At 43.1% G+C, this 17,569-nt stretch overlaps 1 protein-coding gene across 2 annotated transcripts in view; it reads left to right on the forward strand.

Moving 5' to 3' along the window:
- The window catches only part of LOC144770176 (proton channel OTOP2-like), a 122,351-nt gene extending 107,811 nt beyond the window's left edge, over positions 1 to 14,540 (forward strand). For both annotated transcript variants that reach the window (XM_078654482.1, XM_078654483.1), the window contains exons 5-7: positions 8,732 to 8,883; positions 9,491 to 10,386; positions 11,938 to 14,540. In XM_078654482.1, the coding sequence (XP_078510608.1) occupies positions 8,732 to 8,883; positions 9,491 to 10,386; positions 11,938 to 12,108 (1,219 nt within the window). In that variant the 3' untranslated portion in view covers positions 12,109 to 14,540. The remainder of the gene's footprint in view (positions 1 to 8,731; positions 8,884 to 9,490; positions 10,387 to 11,937) is intronic.
- Positions 14,541 to 17,569: the final 3,029 nt, after the last annotated feature.

Consider the following 17,569-nt stretch of genomic DNA (forward strand, 5'->3'; position numbering starts at 1 on the left):
AGGGAACCCAAAGTAGCAATAGGTCTGGGACCTTGGGAATGATTACTGTTACAAGGAACACTGGTCCCAGCTTTCAACATAGATTAGCAAGCAATAAATATAGACCAAAATTGGAATCTATATTGAATGTCCAGCCGGACATATTTGATAATTTATTAAGTTCAAACAATAATTAAAAGGTTACTAAACAATTTCCAAGTGGGACACAGCCTGTGTCCAACTACCACATAGGTACAAACAAGGAAATGCAAGGCAAAAGCAAAAAAGTCTGAGCAATATTCACAATACAAACAGACAATTAAATACACTTTGTGTGATTTCATCAAATGAAAAAATGCAAATCATCAAGTGCAAGTGGTCAACGACGTTTCGATCCCCTAACAATATGGGATCATCATCAGGACTTATACAATAATGCCTTAACGGTAATATGCTCCACCGTGTAATGATAGTAATTGCGGGGGAAGGGAGAGTGATGGTCAAATTTTACCAGCCACGATGTTATATAGCTATTCCATCGGGTCCGTTACTGCTGCTGCTCAGCTCCAGGAATCGGGAGTCTGGCGTACCGCGAGCAAATGCTCTATGGATAACGCGGGCTTTTGGACTTTCAGCCGATCGAAACGTCGTCGACAACTTGCACTTGATGATTTGCATTTTTTCATTTGATGAAATCACACAAAGTGTATTTAATTGTCTGTTTGTATTGTGAATATTGCTCAGACTTTTTTGCTTTTGCCTTGCATTTCCTTGTTTGTACCTATGTGGTAGTTGGACACAGGCTGTGTCCCACTTGGAAATTGTTTAGTAACCTTTTAATTATTGTTTGAACTTAATAAATTATCAAATATGTCCGGCTGGACATTCAATATAGATTCCAATTTTGGTCTATATTTATTGCTTGCTAATCTATGTTGAAAGCTGGGACCAGTGTTAATCAATACCGAGGCAAAATATTACGCGGGCCTCATCTTGGAGGATTTAACATCTTGGGCAACAGCAAATAACATCATCCCAGCAACCCAAACCGGATTCCGCAGCGGCCAGGGCACCTCGACAAACATCATGGCGCTAACCCTTCTGTCTGACGCAGCAAAAGCATCCAAGAGCTCCCTCTTTGTGTGCTTCATCGACTACAGAGCCACGTTCTTTCATGTAGACCGGCACAAACTCTGGCGGAAGTTGGACAGATGGGGAATTCCAGGCCCACTCCTACAGCAGCTGATTATGCTACACACCAACACTTGGGTCAAGATCAAACTGGGATCCGGCACGCACCTCTCGAGACAAATTAAGTCCAGCAAAGGCCTGAACAGGGCTGCGTTCTAGCCCCCATGTTGTTCAATCTCTTCCTCGCATATCTCCCTGGTGAGCTGGAGACAGTAAAATCTCACGCTCCTCGGCTAGGCAACATCACGCTCTCAAACCTCCTTTATGCAGACAACCTAGTCCTCATCAGTCGGTCCCCCATCGGCCTCCAACACCTTCTGGACAAAACCAATGCATTTTCCAAAACCAACTCACTAACAATCAACTTGAACAAAACAAAAGTCATGACAACGAACTACCACAAAAAACGGAAACTTGCATGGTTCCTGGACGGACAGAGGCTAGACCAGGTAGCCTCTTACAAATACCTAGGAGTCATAATAGATGGCAATGGTTCTTTCAAACATCAACTAGAGGCCATCCGTCAGAACGGCACGACATTCCATCTATCGATAAAGCCTTTGCAGAAAGCTCTCCCCGACCGGTCACTAGGCTCTCTCCTACAGGTACTAAGAGCTCGCTTACAGCCCATGCTCACTTACGGCAGTGAATCCATGCGAGGCAAAGACGCAACAACACTAGACAATACCATCAGTGGAGCATACAGGGCAATATTTCACCTCCCCATCAACTCATCGCCCGCACAAATCCGTCTCGAATTCGGACTGCAGAAACAAGCGGTGGAGAGAAGAAGCGCATACATAAAAAGCTGGCAGAAAATCAGAGACACCGACCGCGGATCTTTAAACGCCCACCTCTGGACCGACCTGTCCGTCAGAGATAACTCACCTGCAAGGACCTATTTAACGGAATCACTGGAGACCTTAGGATTAACAAACCTATGGGAGTCGTCAACTGACCCTGGCACCTTCAAAAAAGTGGTGTCGAAAGTCACTAAGATGGTCTCATCAATTGAGGATAAAGCTACCCTAGCCAAGAGAGCACATGGATGGGTCGTGTTGGAAGGTTACAGCGCTCTAAAACCACAAGAGTATTTAATAATGGGCCTCACACAGAAGACAAAAAACAAGTTCCTCAACATGCGCCTCGGCAACATACCTATAGCTCCGCACCTTGCACCATGGAAAAGGGAAAACTCTGCAAATCAATGTCGTCTCTGTCTTTCTGGGAAAGAGGACCTCATACACATTATCTGCATCTGCACAAACCTCTTGGACATAAGGCGCTCTCTGCTTCGGGCCCTATGGAACCAGAAGGGCATAATGAGCTGCAGGCAGGCTGTGCTGCTTTGTTTTAATCCCGAAGAAACTCAGCTAAATTGCTGAACAACAAAATTCTTCGACATAGTGGCCACTAGACTAAATGAATTATCCAGAGGGTTTACTCAAAGCATTAGCCAAACAAGAACAGTGTAAACCTCCCTGGCTACCCTCGCCTCCGAAATCTGCAAGTACCATGGTCACGTAAACCCCATAGGTCCCTACGTAACCCAAACTGAGACTTTTACGATCTTAAATATTTGAGCCACAGCTCCTTTTATGTTTTATAAGTAGCTATTGACCTTTTTTAATATCTGTAAGTTTTAAAATTGTGAGTTTTTATTAATTGTACAATATACTAAATCTAAATGTTTCTAAAAAGAGCAACCTTCAATTGATGTGGTGCACACTAGCAGGTGGGCAATCCCAGTATGATAAACTATTTGGATTCTGGGGCCTAGGCCATCTTCAAGATTACCATCTTCAGGACCGTCTTCAGGACCATGGGCAGGAAACACCCTTGTAACAACTACATGTGTGCAGCTTTCTCAAGATAATGCATCGCTCGCATCACCGAACATTAAGTTGCATCTTGCGGGCCTCTTTCGAACAAAAGAATGTGTATAAAGTGCTACTAAAACTTTATGGGGCCTAGTCACAAAGGTATATATACATGTGTAAGTTTATTAGTGTGTAAATCTCCTACTGCACTTAGTAACTATTCGCCATTTCTGAGTGTAAAGTCCAGGCGCTGGTGGAGACCTGTACGACAATGTTTGTTGGCGCCCCCCAATGACCACCTCCGTCAGGGATTCCCTCACTATCACTCTTTAACAGTGCTTCTCATGTCTCTGTTACTACTCTCTCACAGATGTGTTAAATTAGTTTAATAGCACCATTCCTACTAGTGTAGGGTGTCAGACCATTTTACATCACACGTATTACACAGAGACAATCAATCCAGTGGCATAGCTAGCCCTTTGGCTGCCCATGGTGGTACCTGCATTTGCCGCCTTGCGGCAGCCGATTGATGAGTGTGAGGGGGGGATTTCCGAACCGAGCCAGGAGGTAAGAGCAGGGGAGGCCACCACCACCAAAACTCATGCCCCCTGTGGCAGACCGCCCCCACCTACCCCCTTCCCACACCACTGAATCAATTATACATGTGTCAATCAGTTTATGGGAAACATTACATAAGACAGCGGATTACAATAGGAGTCATTTCATCCATACTTCTAGGCAGTATAGTTTAAGAGTGCTTGGTCTGGAGAAGCACAAACTTAGAATATAAAACTTAACACCGTTGTTGGGGGTTTCTCTTTAATAGTAAACATTGATTTCTGCCCAAATGAACCCATTTTGCAACATTAGGTTAATGAAAGACTAGGGAAAAATCATAATGCTGTAACCTACACTATGCAGTTTTCGTGCAGCTCTTTGATGACAGTTAATTGCTCACTGTTCTACATTAGGATTTAAACTTATAAACTGCAAGAAACAATAGGATCTCTCTGACAAAAGCAGTAACCTACTGACTTGTTTACATTATATGCTCTTTGTGATGTGCATGGTGCACCTTCTGTGCAGCAGGCATATTAACCCTCGGTACTACCTTACAATGAATGAACACTTCCACTAAACAAAGCACCCATCTCTCTCTCTCCAGAAAAAAACATTAATCACCGGAGTTATCGTGATATGTTTATTGTTGCCTTAAAATTGCCTGAAGAAAAGAATGCAGCGGGCAGGTGCTTTTAAACCCATAACATATGTTGCAGCGCAACAGAGCTGGCTGGCCCTGCCTACAACATACTTCGTTTCAATTAACAAACTGAAAGTGAATTACTCAAAATTGAGCTTGTGCAGAATGTCTCTAGTAATCAAGGTGGTAAGAAGACATACCAACAGTGCGAGTAGAGAGCGGAGCTTGGCTCTATGTGCCTAGATCAATTAAATAAATTCCACAAACGTTCATGCGAAACCTTTTATTTTATATTCTGACTCCTAAGCAAACAAATATTTGACTGCAGCGTATGGGTAAAAGCATGCCTCCTGATCTGTTTAACACTGTTTTCTCTCTTCTATTTCTACGAAGATTAACATAGTGGAAAAGAAAGAGTGACAGCAACTTTCAACAGTGCAGTCTTTTGAGCAATGCCACTGGCGCCGATTTTAGAGCACACATGGCGCCCCCTGACCTTGGCCAGGGCCGGATTTTGTGCAGGGGGCGCCCGGTGTGACAATCACTTTTGGCGCCCCCACGTCCCATAACCGACTCCTCGGATTCTCGCACTACCACCTGTAAACGTGCCCCTCATCTCTCCTATCGTATAATATTTGCTGAACACAGCGCCCCCTCCACAGGTAAGCGCCCAGTGCGGCCGCACCAGTTGCACTGCCCTAAAGCCAGCCCTGAGCTTGGCACCTGGTACGGTGGCACCGCTCGCACCGCCCAAAAGCCGGCACTTGCTAAAGTCACTCCTGTGTGCAGACTTACATGTCTCCATGCCCCGTACGAGCATCCTACACCATGATTTACCAGCGTAAAGTTACCACTCATAACTTTTCACATATAGATGGAGACCTCTATCACAGTGGCTGAGGTCTCCATTTGAGAAAAAAAGAGAAAATTTTAAAAAATGGTTACATTTTGAAAACAATTTTAATGTAAAATTATTAAATATTTATTCTAAACCCAGAACTAATTAATTAAAATGTTACATCACACTAAATAAATGTGTATTAAATAATCAATTAAAATATATATTCAGTCAAGTTATAAATAATTCAAAAAAACAATCCCGCATACAGTAAAATCTTTGTGTTTATTAGGCATGCATTTTGCAAAACAAAACACAGGGGGTCAGATTTACAAGGCCCTTGTGCCACTTATGTGTCACTTTTCCCATGTTAAAAATGATGCAAAATTGGTGCAAGGGGCTTGTAAATCTGCCCCAGGATATTTTATAAACTCTGAGCCTGATTGATTGTGCCCACATGTGATTTCAGGCCTATCTTATCATGATCACATATCACATATCTCCTATCTTGTATAACCAACATTAGGGGTGGACATAATTTACATAATTCCGTGTAGCATAATCAAGCAGAATTACCTATAATACGCTTGAATTACCCGTGAAGAGTAATTCTGCATTTAGCTCAATGTCTTAGTTCAAAATGCCACCTTGTGTCCATAATGGACGCGAGGATGCATTTTGCACTAAGGAATACCGCTAAATGCAGCAGAACACAAATAAGCAAGCAGCCGCTTGCTAAATGTGCTCTTGAGGTAGTGTTTTCCCTCAACTTACTCCCAGCGTTTAGAGCTATTTTCTTAGCGAAAATGCACTCTCGTGTCTAAAATGGACGCTAAGATGCATTTTGTGCAAGAAACAGCGCTAATTGCAGCAGAACACGTAAATTAAGTGTGCACAGCTGCTTACTAAATGTGCTCCAGCGGTAGAATTTCTTCCCCCAAATTGCTTTTAACTACGCAAGCAGGAGTAATCACGTAATTATACGTAATTCTGCGTCAAATAGTAATGTAGAATTAACAAAATTAGTTAGATTACTCCAGCACAATTGAAATTCTGCCTTGGCCTAACAGACATCTGTTTCAGAGAAAATTATTCACAGAAGCTATGGTGATAACTTATAATTCTATCCTTAAAAACCCTGACTTTGTTTAGCAGAAACCTGAAGGAGGACTAAGCTGCTCAACTCAGTCACTCCTGCATGTACCTAAGACGAGAAGCATCAGTTTTGACGGGGAATCATTTTGTGTGGGCACAGCAAACGTCTTGACCAACCTGCCTTTCACTATTTGCCCTAAGGCATCCTTACATTTAGGAATCTCTTGATTGTTCACAAATCAGTCTGGTTTGTAAAATCTATGGATGCGGGACGTCTTCTTTTCTTAGGAATTTCCTATATCACGCACGTGCATTTCCTTTCCCATGTTTTCCTATTTGCTCCCTCAGCTGGTGTGTTTACTTAGCACCAAGAAACTTTGGGCCGGATGAACTGACATTAGTAATAGTGATGAACAAATTGTGAATTTATGTGAAACGCTATTTCATAATAACTATTACTAATGTCATGTCTGGCCCTTATTTCCTAATTCGTGCTTCGTAGTTGGTGACAACTATACCTACCTCATGGATATTAATGAGGTAGGTTGCAGTTTTTGACCCACTAGGATTCGCTGCCATGACAGGGATGTTGGCTTGCTGGCGTCAGCAGATCACCATGTCTGTGAATGCTTTTAAATAAATCGACAGGTTTTTTTTTTATGCAGCCCATTATCCGTAAAGGAAAAGAGGATGCATTTAAAAAAATGAAAAAACATTTCAGTTTCGACCACTGCCTACTATAAAAAAATATACTTTTTAAACAATCTCAAAGGGGAATGTGTCTCAAGGGGACCCCTTCCCATTAGCGAATCAACCAACCAACCAACCAACCAACTTTGAGTTGGTGGCAAGGATTGAACGTTTTGCAACTTCACTTCCGTCGCAAAACATTACTACATACCAGTCAGATGATTCCATGTTTGGAAGGGATGCCCTGATCACGCCCCTTACAAACAGCGATTTTGATTTTTAGTTGCAAAATCAAACTTCGATTCGCTAGAATCACAGTTTGGTGTTTGTAAATTTGAAAAAGCATTTTTTCGGTCGTAGACGGCAACCAAAAAAAAATCTTTGTACATCTGGCCCTTTCTGCAGACAAACGCCTTATAAAACTTTTAAAATAAATAAAAATAAATAAAAGAAGTTATGGTAAGAAGCATGCTACACTGAACGTCCGTGCCTAGTTAAGGTTTGCACAGTTAACTACTCTACCAACAACTCATATGTTGCTTGCAAATTAGCAAGGCGGTGCCCTCAAAAGCTAAGACTGTGCGGCTTGGCATGCATCCCACAAACAAAGATTAATAAGGCCTGCAAGAGAGTGCCCAAAAAATTCCGTTTGTGCAGTGCAGAATGTAAAAGGCCGATGTGCACAAAACTAAACAGACAGAGTCTGATTCTGGGCCAGTTTATCAGTGCAAGCTTTACCGGGGATCTCTTGTTTATTCTGGTTGATGTGTGTGGAAAGACAGTCCTAACAGATTAAATAAAGTTCTCTGTTCTTCATTGCCAAACGTTTTTCACAAATAACTGGATATCCAAGTAAATATGTTACCGAATTGCGTGTTTCTCCCTTCCACAATCACTCACTGTCCCTGCCCCACGTATCTTGCATCGCTGTCTCTAACTCTCCCCATCTCTCTCTCTCCAATGCACTCTCTCACTCACCACACTAGTTTTTTGATAATTTCTTTTTTCCGCTGCCTTCGTTTTTCTTTTGTTAGTGCCTCAATCACTGAATTAAGGGCCACATGTATGACCATTTAATTTTGTGACCCGCAAATTGAGATTTTTAGCAACTCGCAATTTGCGAGTTGCAAAATTAAATGTACTAATTTGTCTCAGACACATTTAGCGATTCCCAATGGGGTCGCAAATGACCTACCTCATTAATATTCATGAGGTAGGTCGCAATTTGCGACTCATTGGGAGTGGCCGATAATCCCAGGGATAGTGGCCTGCTGGGGTCAGCAGACTACCATGTCTGTGATTTATTTTTTAAACAAGCCTTTTTTTAAAATGCATCTTGTTTTCCTTTAAGGCAAACGGGATGCATTTAAAAAAGAAAAATGAAAAGTAGACAGTGGTCCGTGGGACCACTGCCTGCCCTTAAAAACATTTTTGCGGCCAATCACAAAGGAGAAAAGGGCCCCCTGAGTGCCCCCTTCCTGTTTGTGGCCGACTTCCCACCTACTTGAAGAAGGCAGTAAACTGCAATTGTTTTGCGACCGAATTTCAGTCGCAAAACAATTGTACACCCCCCTTGACTCACTATTAGGAAGGGATGCCTATGGCACGCAGTTACAAAAGCGAGCCTGACCATCACTCACTTAGCACACATACGCCAGCACAGGACAATGGGCAATCGAACTAACCAAGGACACAAGGTAAGCAATTAGGTAGAGGCTTCCGGCTTCACTCACTAAAACACTCACAACTCATTAAAAGCCTACTTTAGAATCCATAATATAACTGATTCAATGTCCAGCCTATTCAGTGCTAAAACTGACTCTTTCCGGGTGTGATGTGTGTGCTCTTCATGAGTGCCTGTGCGGGTGATGTGTGGATATTGCTTTCGCGCCCATGGGTGTCTTTTCTCTCTCCCAGGTGCGGTCTGATGCTCACCCTGACCACAAACCTCGCTGTGTGGATGGCCGCAGTGACAGATGAGTCTATCCACCAAACCAATAATTTTGATACAATTCCATTCAAGAATCGCCCACAAACAGGGAACGAGAGCCATTACCTAGAGCCGAGAGGTAAGCTACACTCCCTCTGCCACTTTTCTCAGTCAACATTGACCACAGGAACACAGGGACTTTATCTAAAGGCAGCAGAGAAAGTATTGTCAGGGAATTTTCTAAGGTGATGAAATATATTGACATACTTACCAATCAAACAACAGAACGTAAAACCTGAAGGATGAAGGACGAAGAAGGAAGCAGGTTAAGATTGAGAGATACAGCAGTGTGTAAGTGCCGATTTACCTTTAGGAAAATTGGTAGTTTCCCCAAAAGCCTATAGGACTGGGATAAAGCCAGTCACACGCACCATCAGTGGCCATGAAAGGCTACATGATTAGCAGATAACTATCTCTTCCTCCACCCTTCCAGTCTTTTATAGCATTGGCATTAAGTGAAACCCCTTGATCTCTCTCCACTCGGAGGACATTGTTAACCTTCCCTTCTAACATGGTAACATTTTGCCATGCTCATCCAAGACCTGATTCCCAGACTGAACTTTTTGATGGCCATATGATAGGAGACATGGTGGAGGAGTAGGTGAGCTGGGGAGTTGTGGCTGGAACATTAACGGTGAGCTGTAGTATGGCTATTGTAACACTGGTCTCCTCTTTCTGTACCACAGCTGCTGGTGGATCGGCAAACAAATGCCTATGCACAACCAACATCTGCGACACCTTCGAGACAGGCTATTACTACCTGTATCCCTTCAATATTGAGTACAGTCTCTTTGCCTCCGCAATGACCTACGTGATGTGGAAGAATGTTGGTCGGCTTATTGACCCCCATCCTCACCACCCCAAGATGAGCTTCAGCTGGAAGACCCTTTTTATTGGCATCATCATGGGGGTATGTACTGTTGTGGCTGGCTTGGGAATCTTCATAATTTATGAAGTGCAGGTGACTTCAGCTGAAACTAAGGTTGAAGCCCTCACCATGTTTTACATCTTCAACATTGTCAGCCTTACTCTGATGTCATTGGGGTCCCTGGGAGGGTCCATCATCTATAGGTTTGATGACCGACACATGGACAACCACAAGAATCCAACCAGAACACTGGACGTGGCGTTACTGCTGGGTGCAACACTGGGACAATATTGCATTTCGTATTACTCCATTGTAGCCATGGTAGCTACAACTCCAAGAGACCTTCTGAGCATCCTCAATCTGGTATACTCCATACTCATCATCATCCAGCACACCTTCCAGAATACTTTCATTATAGAAGGTCTCCATCGTTATCCCATAAATGAGGATCACCCCAGGCATGACGGGTCACTGCACTCCCACCAAGAGAAGCTGCCGGAACTCATCTATGTCAACCCTGCCATTTCCCACAATGTCAGTAATGGGAATACTTCATCTTTCAGTGAGGCACATGGGCAGGAGCTTGTGGTATCGGAGGTATCGTCGAGGAATCATAGAGCTGGACATCATACCATCTTCCACTCCAGGAAGGACAGCTGTAAGAAGTCACTTCTGAGGGAGATCTCATTGTTCTTGCTTCTGAGTAACATAATTGTGAGTACATTCTGAAGGGTGATTGTCTGCATGCATAGCAAAGCAGCTCAGACTCTCTATCACTGTGGGTATTTTCATAGGAGAGGTGGTGGTAGGTTAAAAAATAATACCTATTTTGAAAATCATGAATGAACAATGGGAATAAGGGCAATTGCCAAATCAATTCAGAGTTACACTACAGACCTTCATTTAGTGTTCATTGGCCCTGAGCAGGAAAATGATGAGTGGTGCGGGCCACCCATGGACCACTAGAGATCAGAGAATTTCAGATTTGTCTACTGATGCAGAGAGCAGAGCATACAGGTTCAGAGTTGAAAGAGAAATATTACTTCTACTAACTTGTACCATCTGACAGCTTCATGAAACCGCCTTCCCACTTTTAGTCTCATGAATGAAGTCTTGCAAAGCTCCCTGACTAATAAAAGTGATATTTACTCCGGGTGCCCTGCAAAGACCTTCACACCATATGTTGCTATATGTGCCTCCCTTACCGTAATCTTCTCTTGAAGATTAGTGGTTGGAAAAGTAGCCTATGAGTGAAGAAAGAGTATTAGGTCAGACATTCATCGAAGCAGACCATGACACACATCTGAAACAAGGATAGGTCAAGTGACTCGCCATTATGTCGTGGAACTTCTCCTTTTCTCCTGAGTTTTGTTTTTTAAATACATTTCCCTTTTATGTTATTTTACTAGGAGTACCCGCATATACCCATTTCCATTTGTTGATAGGGGTGTCCCCCCGGCAAGCACCGTTGGTAATCTACTATAGCGTCTTTTTGTAAGCAGTGAAGGGCTCCAGCACTTTGGTACCAACATTGTCTTTGTCCTACCAATGCAAAGTGCCCACATAACAGAAAGGTGGAAGGGTCTGTGAGACACCCTGTTTTAGATGGAGGCTCAAACTGCAGCATTAGCTCCATGAGACAATATAAAGGGTATGTGGGTATGTATCCACCTAAGGCAATTACAGATTAGAATAACAGCAGGTAGGTCCTGTTAGGGATTCCTTCAAATGTCCAAATCGCTCATCTTCCACTCCTCTCACACACACAAATTCAATTAAATCTTCACTCTCAACATTCCAGACACAAACTGAGACTACCATGGAATGGGGACAAGAGAATACTGTACAAGTGCTCTACGCCATGTCATCTCTTTTCTACATCTCACATGTCATGATAAGAGTTTCTTTATACTATAGCTATACGGAAATAACATCATTTCTATAAAATAGTGTTAGAGGCCATAAATTCTCTGAGGTTTAACAAAGGCCATCCATTTTTGTAATTTTCCCGCGGCAGTCGAGGAGGCTAGTTTGATTTTGTGGGTGGTTTGACTGCGGGGGGGAATTACCCAAGGGCACAAATATTCCTAAAAGGAGTAGTTACAGCAGTATGGGTGTTGGGGTAGCAGGTGAGAGAAGGTGAAACTAAAAAGAGCCTCTGAGAATATATGTGGCAGTTAAGTTTTTTTTGTCTTTTTTTTCTCTAACAAAATATTACCATCTGGCTCCTCACTGCAATTATAATGATGTTTTGTTTCTTCACAGTTTTGGATCATACCAGCATTTGGGGGCCGGCCACAGTTCGACTACGAGGAGGAAGTGAGGTTCTATGGGAAAACTATATGGATAGCCGTCGTCAACATCTGCCTGCCATTTGGGATCTTCTACCGCATGCATGCGGTGGCCAGCCTGGTGGAGGTCTTCATCATGTCCTAGCTGAGCAAGTGCAGTCCACCTGACCATGATTGACATCTTCCTTGGGCCTTGCCTCAAATGTGGTCTCTATGGCAAGACTCCCACGTGGATGTCACACTACTCATCCTTCCTTTCACACAGGGCTTGTGTAACTGTAGCCATCCAGTCTTAATTGTTCCTCCCCGGCAAAAGATGTGAGTCGACTTTACGGCTGAATGACTCAATGATACATTCCTTTTGAAAAGCTTCCCTCACTTTAGGAAGGCACCTGTGTGATGATAAATATGGCCTAACAAGCAGCAGCAGCACTTCCTACTGCTTTTGAGCAGTGAAAAATAAAATGATAATAACAAATGTTATTATAATTTTATTTTTCCTCTCTTACTTCCTGCACCTGAGCTGAGGGCGGGGTCGGCTATTCCCACATGTCGACACAGCCACAAAAAGGAGGAGAAGTGGTGGCACTGCTTCAAGTGTGCATCATGGTTTGGCCGGCCGTCTAAGGCCAGCCGAACTGGTTTGCGCACTTATATCTCTCCACCGAGCTGTGCTTTACGGCCGGGTGGAGAACAAGCATGGGGTCATAGGCCTTCGTGAGCACCTAACTATGGTGCTCACACCAATCACCGCGCAGCTCTCATGCTGGAAAATACCAACATGAGAGCAGCGTCTGGATTGGCATAGGGGACCCTGTGGCATGCCAGGTGTCGAGGTCGAGGAGCTGAGGCCAGAAGAGCACCAATGCTGCAGAATGCAGGTAAGCATTATATTTGAAAATCTTTTCCTCGTGCTGTCTACTGCACTGCCACCCCCGCGCTGTCCTCCCCCGCGCTGTACCACCACTTAAATGCCACAGCAGCTGCTACTGGTAACAAGCATCTCTGCCATTGCCTCCCAGTAAACTGGTGTAGCATAAACGTGCTTTGCTAGATAGATTTGGATGAAGAGCCACTTCATCTACTTTAAAGGTTCCTTCAGCAGACGTCGATGGGACTGAGGGGCATATTACCAAGCAATAGCGATAATTATCGCTATTGCTTGGTTAGAGACAAAAATGTACCGCTGAGCTGCGGCGATTTTTATCGCAGATAAACCTTGGTATTACCAAGGTTAATCGCAAATGTGATAAAAATCAGCCGCAATGCATGAATATCGCTGAAAAGTCAGCGATATTCATGCATTACCGAGCTAATGCTCTTAGCCATGTTATCCACCTCCCATTGGATAACATGGCTAAGAACTGCTCAGGGCAGGTGTTAGCTTTTGGAGATATTCACGCTTAGCGCGAATATCTCCAAAAGTTGGTAATAGGAGATAGCGATGTTAGCGACTGTTTCCAGTCGCTAACATCTTGGCACGCCCACTTTGCATGTCATTAGTGATAAATATCACTGACATGCAAAGTGGGGCCCAAGATGGTCGCTATCTCCTACTAGCTGTCGCTAACTGGTGTTAGCGACAGCTAGGTAATAGGGAGATAATTTTATCTCCGCTTTCTTGGCTTTTAAAGCCAAAAAAGCGAGATAAACCCCCTTGATAATATGCCCCTAAGTTTTGAGGACTTGTGTTTTGCTGTAAACTTGGGGTCATGATCATATCCTGAAAAGGGTCTGAACTAACTTCTGACCTTTTGGTTTGAACTCTGCACTTAAAACATATGGATCAGACATTTCAGAATGGTAAACATCCTTTACCACAAATGTGAAACCATGCATGCCATTACAACACAGTTGTTACAACGACTGCTTTGTTACAACGCATGCAATTACAACGCAAGTGGGAACAACAACTTTATGTAGGGGGCACCTTCCCTACTTTTGCACCGACTGGAGTTGGAATAGAAATCTATGCTATTCCAAAATCCAGCCCACCCTACCCCCCCCCCCCACTGCAAGTCGTTGTTCAGACTTGCGTTGCAATTGTATGCGAGGTAACAACGCGGTCGTTGTAATGACTGTGTTGTAATGGCATGCGTGGTAAACGCATGCGAACTAGCGTGGCATATTTGTTCAGAACTGTTCAGGAATCAAAAGATTCAGGAATCAAATGCTTGCCATGATTTGTATATGTTTATTCTACTTTATTTAATAAAGAGTATTCAGCTCAAGCACCAAACGATCACTATGAATTTAGTCCCTGAAATAAAAGAGGAAAGAAAATCAGCCGTGGTTCTGTATCAGATATCAGACCAATGTACAAAGTAGACCAATCTCTGAATGTCAAAAACCTCGGGAATATGAACTGTTTCTGAGTAGGTTTGGCATGGAAAAACACAAATCACCGTTTATTAAACTTCGCCATGGTATTATGTAATAAATGTTACTTAACCTGAATCTTAATTAACCATGCATTTGACTAGTGTATGAATTGTACATAATATGCCATCTCTGTGTTGTTTTTATGTGATATAATTTTATGAGATATTCCTGAAATAAAATATTGTTGATACTTTCTTTTTGTGATGCTTCCCTGATGTGACAATCCTGCCATGCCTTAGCCATACTGCAGAAAGACAGTAGCTGGTCTGAAGTTCACAACACCCTGGCGGTTTCTACTGGGACAATAAAGCATGGTTTTGATAAGCTCCACCTAAATAAGTTGTAGTGTGCCACAAGGCTTCCCCTTTGGCCCTGCCTTTTCAGTACCTACATTCATCTCCTATTTCACGTCGACCATGGATGGTGATTCTTCTACCAGAGATTCCACGATGCTAGTAAATTTGCAGTTGTTTTCCAAATCAAACAAAGATCCTTAAGGAGTGTTTAAAGGGTATAACAGGGATGAAAGCCAGCTTTTGTCATTTCAACATCAACAGTAAGTATCTTTGGCAAAAACACCACACCATTTGACTCCAACTAGTGGCCAGCCAAACTCAGGCCCACACCTTCACCCAGAACCCACACGATGAACCTCGCAATAATCATCAACAGCAAACTGAACACGACTACACAATTGTCTTTACATTTTGGAGTTATAGAAACCAGCAAAGCGTAGGGGGGGGCAGCAAATGCTGGAATCAGATCAGCTATTTGTCTACGAAGGTCTCTTCACATTTCAGATTGTAGAAGACTATTCCACTATCTGCAAATCTCATCCAGGATAGATATCTCGATTTGGGACTTAGATGTGTACCATGACAAAGAAAATTACTTTTCTAAAAACCAATGAAGCTTTGATATTAAGCAACAAGGACCTATTTTACATGTAGCCCTTCCACCAATCTACTATGGGTATCGAGCTTTTTCAATTTAGTGATCTGTTCTTCAGCACACAACTGGAGGAATGTGTATTGATTTTTTTTTTCCTAGCGGGTTCATTTACCTGTAGTAAATAAAGTGAACAGCTCCCAGGGTCATCTTCATGTACAGTGCACTCTATAATTGTTAACATTGCCATCCAACCTGCCACCTTAGAGATTCTATAACATTACAAAATCAATCCTTCTAGGCAAGAGTCGTATCTTCAGCAATAAATGTGTCATACATGGTGTTAGAAAGTGGGTTACTGGGGAATGGGTGTGATCCCTGATCAAGCAGTATCCCCATTCCGAGTCAGGGTAGGGCACAAGCAAACCCCAAGTTAACCTGTGCTCACCCACATAGTAGCTTGGCACAGAGCAGTCAGGCCTAATTTGGAGGCAATGTGTAAAGCGTTTGTGCAGCACTTCAAACAGCAAATCAGTGAAAACACCACACAAAAGATCCCATACTAGGTTAGAAAAAGAGAGCAAAATCTAATAATTACACAAGACCAACATTGCAAAAATCCAATCAGTAAAACCGAAGTTCTGAATTTTTAAAGAAACAACTGTAAAATAGCACCTAAAAGCATAAAGCGCCAACCGGGTATATCTGGTTGCACAGGGTTGGGTCAAATTCAAAAGTTTAAGCCAACCATGATGGAACGCAGGACAGACAGCCCCAGATTAGTCTAGCTGAAGGTTTATCTTCTCAAGCTTTGTGTCAAGAGTCCCAGAAGATTGCCGGGAGCAGGGAAAGCGTTGCTGGTGGTAGTTAGCATGGCGTGATTAGCAGGCCGGGTGTCCCAGACGGGTGGGCTGGTGCTTCGCATCTGTCACTCTACTTGCCATGTTGTCTTGCTTGTTTGAATCCATGACAGAGGTCAACAATATTAGGTAAAGTAATGATCACAAGTTACAGAGTCTACTGTTTAAGCCAAAAAGAACCTAGGGCGTGTGCCAGGAGTCTCCTTTAACATTGAAGGATGTGAGGACAAGCCAGTCATTTAGAGTCTCATTCGACCAGGACTTAAACACAAAAAGGTAATCAGAGCAGAGGCTCCCAAAATCAGCAAGCTGCTCACTTACTGACAGCAGGTCGAGATCAAGGCTTCTTCTGAGAAGTGGTGTTGTCGGGAGTGAGAAGAGTTTCCTGCGACATACACACTGAAACTTGGAGTTACTATGACCCTTGCTGACTACAGATCCCCCTGTAGAGATATCTATACTTTAACATAGATTACAGGAGCACCCCTACACTGGTATCAAAGAATTACTGCAGGTATCACTATAAATTGAAGCTTTAATACATTTGTGACCAAGCTCGAACTCGAGCTTTGCCCGAAAGAAAGCATATGTCATCGTGAAATACATGTTTCATATTGTTTCGTATTGTTTGAAGCTCGGCGCAAACACAGTGGCGGGCACTGCACTGGGGATAGCTCACAAGCTGCCAAGCTTTGACATGACTCCAGATCAAGGCCTTTTTAGAAGCCAGGGAGGCTGCGGGCAAGTAGTTCTAAATCAGGGCAATTCATACAGCTACAAAACAGTCATTGGAACTAGAATTGTGTAACATCAGAAAATAACTATGTCTGGGCTAAAAAGGCCATTAGGTGTTACATAAATAGACCTAGGGGTAAAAGAAATATACATGATTGACCAGAAAGAATATGGACAACAGCCTAACTGTAAAAATGAGGCAAGAAGCTTGATGATACTTTTCATTCCAATGCCCATTAAGTAAAGTAAAGTAAGTAAGTAAAGTAAAGTCCACATTTGTAAAGCGCACAATCACCTCCCGTCGGGAAGATTAAGCGAGCTATTGGCTAACCTGCCGCCGGAGCCGGGGATCGAACCGTGGTCCCCAGATACCAGCGTCAGTCGCCCTGGCCGCGGCGCCACACCTCTCCCATTAACTTACTGAGGATCAATTATGTCAAATTTTGGCCTAGCAAACCTTTCTTAATAAGTTAAAAAAAAGTTAAAACAGACATAAGAGAATATATGGAGAGGAAAAGGAGTTGAAGAGGGTCTCGTTGGATATAACATGCTATCAAGTTTTTGTACAGACATAGAAATGTTCAGTAGCTCTCACGAAGGTGAAAGCTGTGGTGAGTAATAGTTGTTGTGACACTTGGCGATTACATGTTTTGCATTAACAGGAAACTTTCCACGTTCAAGGTCATATGGCGTGGGGATACCAGTAATCACACTACCTAAATCATCAGTAAAGGTGACTCT

This window comes from Lissotriton helveticus, chromosome 7 (assembly GCF_964261635.1).
Source record: "Lissotriton helveticus chromosome 7, aLisHel1.1, whole genome shotgun sequence".
Taxonomy (NCBI): domain Eukaryota; kingdom Metazoa; phylum Chordata; class Amphibia; order Caudata; family Salamandridae; genus Lissotriton; species Lissotriton helveticus.